General features: G+C 41.9%; 1 protein-coding gene across 5 annotated transcripts in view; it reads right to left on the reverse strand.

Moving 5' to 3' along the window:
- Positions 1-17,242, reverse strand: part of NCAM2 (neural cell adhesion molecule 2) — a 557,227-nt gene that overhangs the window by 205,140 nt on the left and 334,845 nt on the right. For all 5 annotated transcript variants that reach the window (XR_012161242.1, XM_073363287.1, XM_073363298.1 and 2 more), the window contains exon 7: positions 13,777-13,937. Coding sequence is in view for 4 of the 5 variants with exons in the window: in XM_073363287.1 (XP_073219388.1) it covers positions 13,777-13,937 (161 nt within the window). In the remaining variant the exon portion in view is untranslated. The remainder of the gene's footprint in view (positions 1-13,776; positions 13,938-17,242) is intronic.

Genomic DNA, 17,242 nt, shown 5'->3' on the forward strand with positions numbered 1-17,242 from the left:
CCTTAATTACAAGACTATCCTTTCTCTTCTTACAATCCTTTGATGCATTATCTTCCCACTTCCAAACTTCCCACTTCCAAAGTAAACAAGACAGGGGTCCTCTAGCCTCATTCACTACACAATTCTGGTTCATTCTTGGAACACCATTGATCTCGTATATTATAAGGCAGGGGTTCTGTTGGAAAAAATAGTGTGTGATCATATAACTAAAGGTTGTACCTTCATGCATATGCAACAGCAGGCAAATTTATGGTTGTACTAGTCAAATTAATTTTAGCCTCTTTTATGTTTGAGTATTGGACTTTGCAACTTGAACATTCTTTTAAGAGACTGTAGTGTTTTGCACGTAGCATTTTCCTAGTTTTTTTAAAAGAAAACCTCAAATTGCATCCTGTAGAACCATACTGACCCTCCCATTGGTCCCCAGAACAGGCCTCTACCAATTGAGCTAAAGGAATAACCTATAGCTGCAATATGCTGTTATCTTCAGTATAAACCAGTCACAATGTAACACATTTTACTATTGGTTTGCACAAGTATTTGTTAGACAGGAGAAAAATATTAGATTGTATTACTGGCTTAGGAGGGGAATGCTATCCAGTGGTTACAAATAGCTAAACCAAGTACCCAGAACTACTTCAGGAAAGCAGTGTCACAAAGTGGGTGGATAATACATGCCTGCTTCTTAAAAGAAGTACTAGGAGGCCTTGCCCAATAACAAGAACCATGATGTGCACAGAAGTAACACCAGTCAGTGGAAGACCAGAGGCTAGAACTCATAACTTCCTCTTGGCCACCGACACAGCGCATCTTGAGCTAGCCCAATATTGCCAGCCATAAGAGTTCAAAATTTATGAGTCAAAGCCAAAAATGAGAGATTATAAAAATTATAAACTGCAGTGGAGGACTTTTTTCCCACTCTTGTCTCTGGACTTTTTACTTCTTAGAGGAAGTTCTCACTGCCAATATCTGTGTTTCCTTTCTGGTTGAAAATTCAACCTTAAATGTATACACAAATATGCTCTCCTGCCCCACAATACTATGCAGAGGGTCAGGAGTTACTCTCTTCTAACTTCTATGGCAGGAGACATGTCATTCTATTGCTCTCGAAATTCTTGCTCTGTCACCCTCCTGCCTCCTTCTCCACCCACCAACCCCTTCCCTTCACAATCTCTTATTTTCCCACATTTTCCAAGTGTGCTCTCTTGGTCTCTCTATGCCTAAAAGTACCTGTGGCTGATAACGGGTGCACCTGATCAAGTGCTAAACATGGTCTAGCTGCCAGGCATGTCCAATATCAGTTCAGAAAACTGGGTTCAAACAAGGCTTCATTTTCTTGCATCCAACAGACTCTCTACCACCCCACCACATCCCCCTGTCCCTCTTTATTCCCCAGTCTCCATTCCTGATCCCTCCATATTCCCTATCAGTATCTCTACTCACATTCCTTATACCCGCCACATCCTCCCTCCCTGCTGTCCCTCATCTTCCAGATCCTCACATCAGTTTCATATCCTGCATTTGAACATTCCCCTTTTCTCCACCTGGATCACATGTATAGTGACTAAAGGGCCACACTCTTTCTGAATGGCAGGATGGCTTTTGCCTCATTGGAAACAATGGGAGGTGATGGTCACCTTTACTAAGCGAATCCTCAGGTTTATCAGCTAACACTGTAGGGAAATGGTGGCCATCTTGGCTGAGGGCAGCCTGTGGCTTTAGTCCCATTGACAATAATGAGAGATGATGTCCATTTTGACTAAGGTCAAAACTGCATCTTTGAAGATAGAAGAAAATCATGTTAAATCTTAAAATAATCCCCATCTACCACTCTCCTATTCCTTTTCTATAGGAAAGATATAAAGCTTGATGGTCATCAACCACAGAGCTAACCTTACAAATTGTACGAGCCCGCCTTTTGTAGAGGTTATTCGGATTAGCACATGAATATTTTCCTAAATTTATGCATGACAAACAATTCAATTTCCCCAAAGGGATGCATGTTCTAAACCTCACAACTAAAACGCCTTGGTTTTTACAGGTTCCACTATTCTAAATTTCTTGAAGATCTTCTTCCAGTGGGTCACTATAAGAGGAAATAATTCAGCTTGACGTTTTAGACACAAGGAGCTGACATTTAACGGACTAACCACTGATTAATCATAGAATATTCCTAGCTGACAGTTATTACTAAGAAGAAGGAGAAAAGCTTGAAAGGGAGAAAAGGATACTATTTCATTGCCCTGTTTTTATAGGCCATAAGATCATAATTCACTATTGACCAAAAGGTCTTCAATGTATTATGGTAGTTGGTTAACTTTTAGCTATACAGGTAGGATAATAAGATAGCATTTAAAAAAGAAGAGTACTATGTATTTATGCCACAGTGAGGTTCCAGGACTTCTGTGGATAGGAAAACTAGAACAGACATTTTAATATGTAAATGTTCTATTTCTGATTGGACAAGGACATTCTCAAATTAAATTGATACTTTCTTACAATGCTATTAACCAGACAAGCAACCAATGGAATTAAATAATTTTGGTGCCAATCCAGACATGCCACTAATGAAATTATGGAAGTTTGGGATGCTAATCCAGAAAGGTTGAAGGCGTTATGTTTCTTCTGCTACAAATACTAACGCACTTACAATAAAATGTACTAACAAGCTGTGATCTTGCTGAGATATGTGTCTGGAATGAAAGAAGATTCAGGAAAGAAAGGACTTGCACGCAAGCTTAGTTAAAGTGAAATGTTTTATGCAGAAAACAAAATGGATGGTCCCCTGTAAGAAAAAAAAAATATTACACAAATGGGACGCTAACAAAGAGACTAAACATATATCAGAGAAACAGCATTTAAAAGTAAGTAAATACGTCTGTTGTCTGAGCAATCACGGTCAGTAGCATTTTATCAATAAAGGTGACATTATTTCTCCAGAACATAAAGTTTAATGTACAGAACTATAAGTGTCCATCAGAAGTATTCATGGAAGATTATATGGAACCTTTTCTAATCTGTGACACTAGTTTCCATATATACCCACTTAAATAAAACATTGGGTTTGATTTTAGTTTGCTTTGTTTTTTTCAGCTTTTAGAATTCAGGTTTTCAAGCTTTTCTCTGCAAAAGAATGAGGGCTAAAAACTTTATTTATGCTTAAGATGAGATTTTCACGTAATCAAATAACTTTAGGATGTGGCACTTTAAGAAAAATATTGGAAGATTCATAATAGAAATCACTAGACCTGGCAATACTATAATGTTGTTGTTGTCCTTTTCTTTAACATCTTCAAAAGAGCCCACAGTTTTACCTAGGGTCAAAAAGTTCCTGTAGGATCTTCAGACAAGGGGTTAATAAGACTCAGGATTAGGAAAAAGTTTAAGATCAGAGCCATTGCTGCTTCTGGAAAGAACTACCTCAAGCCAGCTAATCATCAAGATATAGCAAAACTGCAACCCCCTCTGCTTCCAGATGGATGGTGAATTTGGTAAATATGCTGCAGGCCAATGAGAAGCCAAAGAAGAGGCAGAACTACCTGAAATGCAGGTTCCTGAGACAGCATAGAATCATAGAATATCAGGGTTGGAAGGGACCCCAGAAGGTCATCTAGTCCAACCCCCTGCTCGAAGCAGGACCAATTCCCAGTTAAATCATCCCAGCCAAGGCTTTGTCAAGCCTGACCTTAAAAACCTCTAAGGAAGGAGATTCTACCACCTCCCTAGGTAACGCATTCCAGTGTTTCACCACCCTCTTAGTGAAAAAGTTTTTCCTAATATCCAATCTAAACCTCCCCCACTGCAACTTGAGACCATTACTCCTCGTTCTGTCATCTGCTACCATTGAGAACAGTCTAGAGCCATCCTCTTTGGAACCCCCTTTCAGGTAGTTGAAAGCAGCTATCAAATCCCCCCTCATTCTTCTCTTCTGCAGGCTAAACAATCCCAGCTCCCTCAGCCTCTCCTCATAACTCATGTGTTCCAGTCCCCTAATCATTTTTGTTGCCCTTCGCTGGACTCTCTCCAATTTATCCACATCCCTCTTGAAGCGTGGGGCCCAAAAACTGGACACAGTACTCCAGATGAGGCCTCACCAATGTCGAATAGAGGGGAACGATCACATCCCTCGATCTGCTCGCTATGCCCCTACTTATACATCCCAAAATGCCATTGGCCTTCTTGGCAACAAGGGCACACTGCTGACTCATATCCAGCTTCTCGTCCACTGTCACCCCTAGGTCCTTTTCCACAGAACTGCTGCCTAGCCATTCGGTCCCTAGTCTGTAGCTGTGCATTGGGTTCTTCCGTCCTAAGTGCAGGACCCTGCACTTATCCTTATTGAACCTCATCAGATTTCTTTTGGCCCAATCCTCCAATTTGTCTAGGTCCTTCTGTATCCTATCCCTCCCCTCCAGCGTATCTACCACTCCTCCCAGTTTAGTATCATCCGCAAATTTGCTGAGAGTGCAATCCACACCATCCTCCAGATCATTTATGAAGATATTGAACAAAACCGGCCCCAGGACCGACCCTTGGGGTACTCCACTTGATACCGGCTGCCAACTAGACATGGAGCCATTGATCACTACCCGTTGAGCCCGACAATCTAGCCAGCTTTCTACCCACCTTATAGTGCATTCATCCAGCCCATACTTCCTTAACTTGCTGACAAGAATACTGTGGGAGACCGTGTCAAAAGCTTTGCTAAAGTCAAGAAACAATACATCCACTGCTTTCCCTTCATCCACAGAACCAGTAATCTCATCATAAAAGGCGATTAGATTAGTCAGGCATGACCTTCCCTTGGTGAATCCATGCTGGCTGTTCCTGATCACTTTCCTCTTTAGGTTCTGAGGTAATCAGGACTTACAGATACACTTGTAAGGAAGGACTGACTTGAACAAGTCTATCTTGAACCCATGGGCCATGAGGGAGCAGTCTTCTTCTGAACAATTCTTCAATATCAAATTAAAACAGTAGGAATCTAAGGCTTCCTCTTTTGAGAGCACTGATATCATTGTCTCTATAGCAAGGCATACTAGACTGTAACATGTTTTATTTCTTCTCTAGGAGGGAGAGAGAGAGAGGCAGAGGAGTAATAAGGAAGGCAAGAGGTAAATTTGAAAAATGTATAAACTAACTATGGATGACAAAAGATCTTAGCCAGCTCATGGAATTAGACAGGTTATATTGCAGGTGGCACTTGATGCTGAGTGGAATGAATTAGGTCACAGGTAGTTAGAAAGACGCCTCCTACATGCACAGCCCTAACCACTGGTCCCCCTGCCTCTGGTACAGAACACTTTTTCTTTCTGGGAATGATAAATACCTGAAATTAGATTTAGGATATTGATAACTCCTGGGTGTGCAGAGTTCACTTTTCTCCTCTGTAGAATGCATGGAATTCCTCCTCTGGGTAGATCTGTAGTGTTTAATCAGGGAACTTCCATTGGGTATTGATAGGCCTCTTTTTCTGAAGTTTATTAACCAATTTAATACATTCAGAGAAAACATTACCCACTTGCACTTTAGCCACTATAAAGTCTTCAATCAACATGGATGATAAGTCTGGAGGTAATGACGGAAGTGGGGGGAAGAATCATGTCCCAAAGCGCACATTCAATTTTAGAGCTACTGCAGCGTATCTATTTAGTCCTGAAAACCATGGGTAGCTGAGACTCCTTCTTGCAATATGTTGGGTTATGTCTAACAAAGGTAGAATAGGAGATGGTAGTTGTATCATCTCACTTGCCTGAAGAAATGGGGAGAAAGAAATAGCAGTAATATATTCTCTCCAACACTGTCATACATCTCTTCTGCTGGAGGGCAATTGCCAGGAACTGTGTAATGGCAATGAAAGCTTTGCTAAATCTCTTGCACATTGAATTGATAAACACTGGCTATTTTATCTTCCTTTCAGGTATAACATTTAAGCAGCACTTTGTTAAAAAAAAAGATAGATTTGGCAAAAAAGTTCTATCTTAGAAAGTTTTGAAATGAACAGAACCAATCATTGAAAACAGAACTCCTTTGGATTCTAGTGTCTGTTTTTATTGGAGAACAGGAATTGAAGTCCATAATCAACTCTCTTTCTTTCCCAAGACTTTGGTGTAAATGGAATTCTGATAAAATCAGTTGACAACAGCAAACATGGAGGGGGTTGCAAACATGCAGAATGGCAGAATCAAACTGCCAAGTGACCTAGTGAGGTAACAGCAGTGATGTCCGTGAGCAACAAAAGAAAAATAATAGAAACAAAATTTAAGTCCTGTACCCAGAGAGGAAATAAGCATCCCTGATACAAAGCATGGGCGCATACGTAATTAGAGTTAGTATTTTTTTATCTGGTCCCATTAGTACACTTACTTTAGGTAAGCAAATATTGCAGTCCCCATCTTTGAGAATTAATGATTCAAAGAAGGGGCTTAGGTCTGTATGAGAGGATGGAGAGATTTGCAGGAGTGCTCTAGGGGTTTGAGCTTTGTTGGCTGAAGCAGGGTTTAGCTGGTAGTTAGTACCTGTTCTCTTGTAATATATGTCAGGGCACCTACAGCTTTTGGGTAGTCACCTCCTTTTTATAAACACACAACACAGAGACAGAGATAATGGCCTAGACAAATAAAAAGTAGAACTATAAGGTAAGATTGAAAAAAATGAGGCCTGGGTTATGACAAAAAAGGAAACAAACAGAAAAATAAAATCTTTTAAATCAGTATGTATTTAGGAAAGTCCAGATAGCAGAAATATTGGAAATGACAACAACAGAAAGAAATAAAAAATCAGTTAACACTCATGTTTTCCAGCAGCTGTGGAAGGATCAAACAGAAATGAATTTATAGCAAAAACCTTGGTGCAAGTCTTAAACATTAATTTGGATGAGACCTCCTAGATGGCATTGGATATCAATACGAGTGCCACTATGCCAGGAAAACAGAATGACAGAGAGAGATTACCAAGACTGGCTCATGATCAGCAAGAGATCCTCTATGAGGGAAATAGCATGCTTCTGATATCTTCCTGATATAACCCTCATCACAGAGAACAGATATAAAATCCTCGCAAAGATAAAAAAAATATTGTGTTCCAGAATGTAAAGGTAGAAGTTCTATAATCTTCCAAGTTTAGGATTTTATATAAGGAGAAAACATATTTTGGGGGAGTGAGAAACAGCAAAATAATTGTTGAATAAAATAAAAACTGTAGCCCATATAACAAATCCAAAGATTGATATTGATAAGCACAGACATAAGCATGTTAACTCAGAAACACAGCATTCAAAAACTTTTACTACCCTCTCCGCTACATCCTCTGGAGTTTAAAAGTGCTGAGTTGTAACTTATTACATTACTACTTAACCTTTATATTGCAGTGATGACAGGCTTCAACCAGATCAGGGCTTCACTGTGTTGCATACCCTACAAACATATAGTAAACATATATAGTCCTTGCCCCAAAGGTCTTGCATTCTAAAGAAAAATAAATAACAGGTGGATGAGACAGACAAGCAGGCAGTAGGGTTTCAAGGACAATAAAAAAAAAAAACTGATAGGATGTTTTAGCATAGATTGGCTGTGTGCACAATTCTGAGCAGTAATCAGAAGCTATCTTCCTAATCATTATCAGACTGCAGTTTTCTGAATGAACTATGTCATTAAAGGAGAGATTTGAAGGAGAATATGTGTTGTCTTTACAGATTATGACTAGGAGTTTTCCCTTTGTGGAGAGACAACACGGAAGAAAGGGCAAAGAGTCTCATGGGAGAAGAGGAATATCAGGCAATTGAAGCTGGTATTGTTAAGAGTGAATGCAAGGCGTTGCGAAAAGGTAGTATGATAGAGATTGTGCAGATACTTGTAGCTTATGACAAAGGATTTGTGTTGGATACAATCGTTTTCTCTTATTTTCCCTCATTTCTTGGAAACAGCAGAAGGATTATTATAATTGAAATACACCCAATAGATCTTATAGCTATTGTGTGAGCCCAGTGTCATACAGGAGCCTCCTACACCTGCCCATTCAATCCCTACATCTGGTGAGGTGCTGCTGCACTCTGGCGGCTTGGCCACTGGGGACCCTAATTCTACTCCTCAACCCTCCCCTTGTCTGTCCCATGCCCCTTTCTTCATCCCTTTCTTGGGGGATGACCCTCAGGAGGTGGTATTTGTATTCCCCTTCCTTGCTCCCCTGCGGGCTGCTGTGTTCCCTCTGCCACTCACTCCCGTGCAGTGATAATGCAGTGTACATGGTGCTGCACCAGCGTCCTGCTACCACTGAGGGAGGAGTGCTCATGCCCCTGCCCAAAGGCTGCAGGGCCACTGATGGTGCCCAGCCGGAGGATGACTGGGAGTCTGTGGGCTCAGTTGAGGCTACAGAGCTCTCAGACTCTACCATGCTCTTGGACAAGCTGCGCCTGTTGTTGGTGCAGCTCACTCTCCAGTGGTGGGGGTATTTTAATCTTTTACTCCAGGCTGTGAGAGCTGTGATGGGGGAAGGCAAAAGCACCAGGAAACAGGATGCCGCAGCCTACCAGTGGGCCTGCAGCTTCTGCAATTCTCTGATTGCATTTAGGGTCAACCCTGGGTGGCTGAATGGCTCCGTGGGGGTGGGCAGTGGCTGTAGTGTGAGTCTCCACAGGTGCCAGGTACTTTCCTTCCTTTGGGCAGAGGGGTTCTCTGTGATGTTTCTGGAGGAGACTCAGTGGTGAGCTGGAGCTGGTTCACACCAGTTCACTGGAACGGGTTGTTAAATTTAGAAGCCCTTTTAAAACCGGTTGTCCTGCAAGGGACTGGTTCTAAAAGGGCTTCTAAATTTAACAACTGGCCAAAAGTGGCACATTAGGCACCGACTCCGTGGGTGCTCCGGGGCTAGTGGAGAAGCAGAGCATGGCCGCACATTCAGGGGAGGAGGCGGAAGCGAGCTAGGGCCAGGCGCGGGGTGGGAAGCTGCCGACCACCCACCAAATTTTCCATGGAGTCAGTGCCTAAGCCGCCACTTTTGATGTGATCAGTGGGGGGAGCGGCCAGTCCCCCCTTAGATATGCTACCCTGCCCCTAGGAGCCAGAGGGACCTGCCAGATGCTTCCTGGGAGCTGCCCCAGGTAAGCACCACTGGGACTCCCCATCTCATCCCCCAGCAGGTCCCTCTGGCTCTTAGGGGTGGGGTTGGCACCCACTACGGTGGCCCACAAGACCCTTCTGCCTCGTTCTGGGGGCAGTCAAGGGACAGGGGAGGGGGGTTTGGATGTGGCAGGAGTCCCGGGGGGGCGAGGGTGGACCACGACCCCCTCGTGGGGTGAGGAGGGAACCAGTTGTTAAGATTTTGGCAGCTCATCACTGAGGAGTCTCACACTGATTCAGCTGCCAAAGGAGATGAGGAGTACTTCAGCCACTTCACCAAGCTCTCAGATGGGGTGGCAACCCTATTTTCCCCACACCTATTGTCCAAGATACTGGGGGTTGCCAAGGTCATGCTGGGACGCCTTCTGCACCTCCAGGTCTGTGTGGAGGAGCTGATTCTCAAGCTGGCTAACATCGATGCCCTGATACTGGGCCCGGCGCTGCACCAGGTGGAGGACACTTGATCATGCCCCTCAGAGTTGGACCTCATTTATATTTCCTGATTTAACATCTTGCAGGAGCGCTCCTCCAGCATTATGCTGGCCCCATTTTCGCACCACCACCTGGGGGCTGTGACAGCCTCAATGATATCTGAGAGGCTGGGGCTGGCCTACTGGCATTTCAATAACAGCCTTTTTGAGGATGTGGGGTTTGAGGCATCCTTCCAGGAGTTTTGGCTGGCCTGGCAGAGGCAGAAGCAGAGGCACACCTTTGCCTTGGCACAGAGGTGGTGGGACCTGTCCTTTTGCAGAGAGTGTCAGGAAAAGTGGGATGAACTTTGGGCCCCCAATGACCATCTGGCCTGGGGTCCCTTCATTTGATCCTGCATCCAGCTTCTTTGGGAGATGAATTGTGGCTCCTGCTTCTTCTACAACTAGAGAAAAAGAGGGCCAAAAGGCACATCACCTGCCTCCTGGCAGAGGACAGTATCCCTCTCATGGACCCAGTGGAGAAATGGGGAAGGGTTAGGGGCTTCTGTGCCAACCTATTCTCCCCAGATCCGACTGATGCCAACACCAGTGGGGTCCTGTGGAACAAACTCCTTATGGTCAGTGTAGGCGACTGGGACCAGCTAGAGCACCCACTCACTCTGGCCAAGTTCTTGGAAGCCCCCCACCTGATATTCACCAACAAATCTCCAGGCATGGATTTCTACCACTAATTCTGGGACATTCACTGTCTGGACCTCTTCACCATCTGGGACAAGTTCTTAGGTTTCACAGAGCTCCCCCTGTAATGTTGGCAGGCTGTGTTGAACTGCCACCTAAGAAGGGTTACCTTCATGACCTAAGGAACTGGCATCTGAGTCTATGTCTCACTCCTCAACACAGATTACAAGGTCATAGCAAAAGCCATCTTGCTGAGGCTGGGGGTCTGTGCTAGTAGACATGACACACCAAAATCAGATCTACATCGTCATGGGCAAGACCATCTTTGATAACCTCTATCTGTTCTGGGACTAACTCCATCTTGTGTGTTGGGATAGTCTGTCACTACCCCCATCCTGTCCCTGGACCAGGAGAAGGTGTTTGACAGGATAGATCACAGTTATCTCATGGGCACTCTGTGGGTATTCGGCTTTGTGTGCATTCTCCAGGCACTGTACACTTCTGTCAAGCTCAGCTGGTTCTCACCCAAACCTGTCACATACGGTTGAGGGGTACATCAGGGCTGCCTGCTGTCCAGCTAGCTCTATACCATTGGCATCGAGCCCTTCCTTTGTCTCCTCCACAAGAGGATGATGGGGTTAGTACTGTGGGAGCCAGATTTATGGGTGGACCTGTCGGCAGACGTCAACAATGTGCTCCTCATAGCCAGGAACCTGGGCCACCTGCTGTGGGTAGAGGCTTGCACCAAGGTCCTCATTTGCCCAGGTAACAGGGTCAAGAGTTCTGGCATGATAGTTGGGGACAGGTGGCAGGCATACTCCCTCCCCCTCGCACTCCATGTCATCTGGTGGGGTGTGGGTCCTCTGCTCTATCTTTCTGTCACTGATCCCTCCCCACTGGAGGCTTGAACTGGAGGCCAGAGTGGCTGACCACTTGCAGAGATGGATGGGGCTGCTCTGGTGCCTTTCCTTTTGAGGTTGGGTACTGGTGCTCAACAAGCTGATACTGTCTATGCTCTGGCACCAGTTCAACACCCTGAACATGCCCTCAGGAATTCTAGCCAGCATCCACAAGAAAATCCCAGGGTTTTTCTGGCTGGGGCTGTAATATGGTCTCTGTGGGGGTCCTAAGCTTCCCCCGGGGGAAGGGTGAACAGGGCCTCATCTTCATCCACAGCCAGGTCCACTCCTTCCACCTTCAGGCTCTGTAAAGATTCCTTTACACTAGAGGTACTCAGGCATGGAGCATACTAGCACATGCCTTCCTCCACCACCTCTGAGAGCTCCAATCGGACTGGCAGCTCTTTTTTCTCCCCCCAGAGGTGTCCCCCGAGACCTCTCTGAGCTGCCAGTCTTCTACCAGGACCTCCTTAGGACCGGGGAAGATAGTCTCTGTGACCAGGTCTGTAGCAGCTGCTGATGGGGAGAACCTCCTTGCAGAAAGCCTGCTGCAAAACCCCCATCTCCATGTACAAGTGGTGGAGCCCCCCCTAGGTGCATTGGAAGTTGGTCCTAGTTGGTACCACCCACCAGAGTCAGAGTCCTCCTGGATTATAATAAGAGGGTTGGGATGGGCCCCATTGTGCATGTCCAGTGCGTGGGGATGCCCACCCTGTGTTCCCTTCCAGACTCTGCAGATGAGTGTGATCGAGTGGACACAGACCCTCTTGCCCATTCTTCCCCAAATTAGCCCCTTCTGTCCTGCTCCTTCCAACCTATTTTACTTCCAGTTCTCTCTCTTCATTACTCCAGGCTCCTCATCCTGATCCCATTCTCCTTGCCTACCCACTCCTAATCACCACTTCTCAGGCTTCTCATCTGAGTCCTAGCTTCCTTCCTTGATCAGTCTCAGTTTCCATATAGGATGGTCTGTGCACGAGTCATGCCAATGATGTATACAGGCTGATGTAGAAAGCCATTAGACAGGCAAGGGAAAGTTTAGGCTGAGGGTTAGCGTTATAGATATGCCATTTACACAGACCAATGTTCCCAACATCCTGCAGAAGTGGTGCAGAGGGGTCATGATTAATGATTGGTTGGGACGTGGATTCCACTTTCCCAAGCCCTCTTCATGCCATTCTCTTAGAGCCAGCTTTATACAGATGGAGTGGATTTAATCCTTAGTATTACTTCTATAAAAAAGTAGAAATTAGCCCTTTTTTAAAATAAACAAACAAACCTGGAGTTAAGGAATAAATTGAACAATACAGTAGTGTATTTGTTTTCAACATTGTTGTCTCAGTCATTTCAATTGTTAATATTTAGTGTTAATGTCAATGAATATTTATGTATACTTTTTGTTTTACTTGTGTATTTTCAGGATTATAATTGTCAAGTTCTTTTATATTTCAGAGACTGCCCCCCCCCACCAATATAAATAGAAGTTTTTTCTACTATACTACATTTTTAATTTAACAATTTAGGTGACATTATTTTATGGTGGCAATGCTATGTGCTGACATAAATGTGAGAATTTTGTGTGTCTTCTCTGGGGTTTATTTTTTCCCCTTCTTTCTTTATCTGACATTGTGAACCTGAGATGTTTCTTTACCTTAGGGCTTTAGTGAACAAATTATAGCCTTGATCCTGCAGTCTGATCCTGCAGTCTTGACCTCTTCACCTGCACAGAGCCTTAGTGTCTGCAATAGAGCTCCATCTACAGGGAACTCCATTTAAGCTAACAGTATTACACCTGTGTAAGCAGAAGAGTCCGCCCACATAGGTCGGTTTGGAGTAACAGAGTTCATAAACAGCAATAAGATTTTTGGCTTTCTCACTTAAAAACAAAAAAGTATCAACCAATACATTTTTTTAAAAAATGAATAAAATACATAACAATAAAACCCCTGCCTTTGTATGGTTTTATCTGGCTTAAAAAATCTGTATTTAGAAGGCTAAATATCCTTTTTTTCACTCCCAATGCTTCCTCTCCTTCTGGCCCTTCATTTTCTCACAGTCCAACAGCCAACTTTTAGAAGGAAACCAGAGAAAATTAACAATTTACCAGTTCAGTGTTCTGTATCTGAATTGTAGAACAGCAGATGCTGAAGATAAAAGAATTTCCAAGTCAAATTCAGGAGTAAAGCTTAAAGTGGCCATCTCAGGGAAAGCTTTCCTTCTAACCCAATGCCAAAAGTTGGCTGCTGCATCAATAGGAACCTCCTGGGGGCACGGTTCCGTATAAACTCGTGAATTATAATTTCAGTTACTACTGTTCCTCAGTAACTGTTGCTTGTATTTAACAAATAAATAAGAAATAAACTTAGCTGGCATTTGGATTAAAAAGTCAATACTTTATAGCTTCACTTGGGCTTCTTGATACTTTATTTTCTTCCATGGATTGATGTCTACAAATAAAATTGTGACCTCAGTATGGGCCTAATATTCAAATGGTATCAAATTGCCAGTGTTCCACTGACTTCATTTTATACCCAGTGAGGCTCTATCCCGATATGTCTTTTTATATCAAATATTACAACCAGATGCAATCAGATAACTGACAAAACAAAAACAAATAAAATATCATGATAGTATATGCCATGAAATACTTACCAAAAACTTGGAGGAATGTCTGTTTTTTATCATTTCCTGCTTTATTTTTTGCTCCACACACATAAGGACCTGCGTCAATATTTTTGATATCTCTGATTGTTAATTCTGTATTGCTTCCTCTCAAAATATATTTTTCATTTTCATCAATAAGTTTGCCATTCCTGAAGAATAAAAGGGATTTATAATCACTCAGTGTATCTCATAGTCTGAAAGACCACGTTCAGTTTTCTGATTGAGAACTGTCAGTCCCTTCAGTGATTTTCACCGGAGGACATGACTATTTTGCTACCATAAAAAGCACAGAAAAATGTGTGGTAGAGACTAGCATTATATTTGGAAAGCTGTTGATTTCACTCTGATGTAAATTATTTGAGTGGGTAATTGGATGTCTTTATAAATGTGTCCAAATTCTGGGCATAAGGGAATCATTCTGGACTGTATCTTGATGCTCAGAACTCCTTGCCATATGATTTTTATTACCATGTTCTAAAATACAAATTAATTAGAAACAGTATAACATTTTCATTCCAATACATTTTAACACTGATTTAATGACACTACTATTCACATTAGTGCAATAATTTATAAAAATGGTTTCATACTACTTACACATATAGTACACTGGCACTTATGTCCGTTTTTTTTCTTCTCAGCTGTTGTTGGCTACTCACAAATCAGTAAACAAACAAACCTCCAGCCACTGGGATATGTGCAGTGCAGATGGTTTAGAAATAATGAAACCTGTGAATACTCTGATGGTTGATCAGTACTTGACCAACTCACTTCTTCACCCTGGCATATACATGATTATATTGTGCATTCTTTCTACTAGAATGTAATCTTAACTTTATTTCTCTTCACTTTGCCATATTTGCTCTAAGCTTCCTTTGACCTATTTTTTCTGTTGCTCAGTTATGCAGCTTCTTCACATAATAAATAAATAAAAAAAGTGCCTGATTGTCACAAGCGCTGAGCTCTCTCTGACTTCCATGGGATTTGGGGGACCAAATCAGGCCGGTTTTTTTAGGTGCCTACATATGATTTAGGAGCTCAACTTTAGTCACCCAAGTTTAAAAATCGGGGCCATGGTGATTTTCAGTTTCTTTCTGATCATTTTATGGTGATAGTCATATTTATTAAAACAAATTCTAAAATAATTCAAATATATATCTTATTTTAAGCAAGAATATAGATCCTTTCTAGGGAAGATTAATTTTATGCCAGCAGCAGTGCATTGATAGGGTATCTTTATGTCTTGTATTTTAAGAACAAAGTTAAAACTCACTCCAATTTTAATCCATTGATGCTTTAATTTTATAAACTTGATGGTGACACTCATTCATCTCCTTTTCAATGTGAGTTACTTTATTTGTTTAGCAGACTTACTTCTGCACTCAGATATTTCCATACAATTTCTAGTGTTTTCAGTAGGAGATGCAAGGGAGTGTCTGCCGTAAAAAAATGGTTCCAAAATGTCTCTTGTCACGAACGTTTCCTACAGCCAGGAAGATTTGAAAATAGAAACTGGGACTTCCAGGGAACGGGACAGACTTAAATTGATACTGATGTTAGAGAACAAGAAGCTATGTTTTACACATTAGAAGATTATTTCCTTTGTGGGTTAATTCTAAGTCTTGTAACTAAAGATAAAGGGATTGATCCTGCAATTAGTTGCATTGATTCCAATGAGATTACTCACATGAGTATGGCTTGCAGGATCAGTCCACACTTATCTTACAAACTTGGGAAATTTAATTCTGTTGGAATTCTTCACTCACTTATTCTGGTTTTCTACTAGTGTAACTCCATCAACTTCAGTGGAGTTACCCTAGATTTACACATGTGTGACAGAGGAATCAGTCCTTCATAGAAATGAAATTTTAACTAGGTATATTCACATATTAAATAAAACAAAAACTAATCTTTGCTTATCTTTCTTCTTATATACATCCCAAGACTAATATGTAAGTGTTCTATTGGACTGGTAGGGAAACACTGACACATTAGCTCAATTCCCTTAATCATGCATAATGCAATCCAGAATGTGACTGGAATTTAAAATAATGTTTACTTATACTCCCATAAGAACATAGCTAAAACAATTGACAGACAGATGATCAATAACTTAAAACTCTATCATATAAATACCATACAAAGGAGGACTTTGGTTCCAATCCTGAAGCTCCTGGTTTGGTCAGCATTTTGCTTACTGAGTCAAACACCACAAAGGGACCTTACAAGAGGGCTAAATGTTATTGGTACAAGGTTAGCCCGGCTGTAGCTCAGCTGACTTCAGTGGTGAAGCACCTGTTTATGCCAGGGCTGAATTTGACCCTTAATTGTAGCAACATGTGGGAAACTGAAAAGAAAAACCCCAGGGGACGAAGTGAAAACTGAATTTTTAACTCAGCTGAAATCTGGCTCTATTCAACTGTAAGGAAGAAAAGATTATGCCATAATAAACCAAAATCTTTCAGTCGTTACCGAAGAAAAAATTCCACTGATGTCAATGAGAGTTTTGGCCGTGTCAGGATTAGGTCATAAAATATATTCCAAAGAATTTTGTGAGATAAGTAATTTAAATAACGAAACAGGACTAACACAATACTTCAATAAATCAAAACTCATTATTTCATTTGAATGGTTGTCATATGAAATTCCTATTGTTTTCAAACTCATATTACTCATTCAACAGCTGTTTTGGCAAAAAAAAATCAACTCCATATAAAATTGATACTAAATTTTACATAAACTGTGAACCCATTACTCACAGAAGTCAGTGGGGATTGAGTAAGGGGTTCCCGGTCTGGCCTGTATGAAGAAATAGTCCTGATGAACCATATTTACTGATAGTAATGCTATGTAGATAGAGTATTATTGGGAAACCCCACTGGAATTTGTGTAATGGAGGATGCCCAGTGCCCAGTCTCCCAGGCCAGCAGGATTTTGCCCAGAAAATGCCTGAAAATCCAGTACACTTCTGCAGGATAGTTAATTGTGCAGGTTATCAGTGAAAAAAATAATATTTATTATTACTTCAGTTTGTGGAATCAGAAGTACCTGTCCAGTACTGTAAAAACCTACTGTATTGTAAAAAAAATATTTCTTCCTTAGTGATTGTTACCAAGCATATAGCATAAGTGTGTAGATATCTTGGCATAAACACAAATCTTCGATTGCTTTTGACATAAATGGTAAATAAATTACAATAATAGTACTATGCATATTTCTAGCACTTTCCATCTTAGGATCTCTATGTGCTTTTTATATAGTACCCATTTTACAGATAAGTAAACTGAGGCACAAAGAGGATAAGAGACTTGCTCAAGGTCACAGAACTCAATTGCATAGTTGGAAACAGACTGCAAAATCATGGATCCCAAACAATAGATCACATTTCTTCTCATAGTCTACTTTAAAATCTAATAAAATCAAACTCTGGTGGGGGAGTGAAGATGAATTTAAA

The sequence above is a fragment of the Lepidochelys kempii genome, chromosome 1, assembly GCF_965140265.1.
Source record: "Lepidochelys kempii isolate rLepKem1 chromosome 1, rLepKem1.hap2, whole genome shotgun sequence".
Lineage (NCBI taxonomy): Eukaryota > Metazoa > Chordata > Testudines > Cheloniidae > Lepidochelys > Lepidochelys kempii.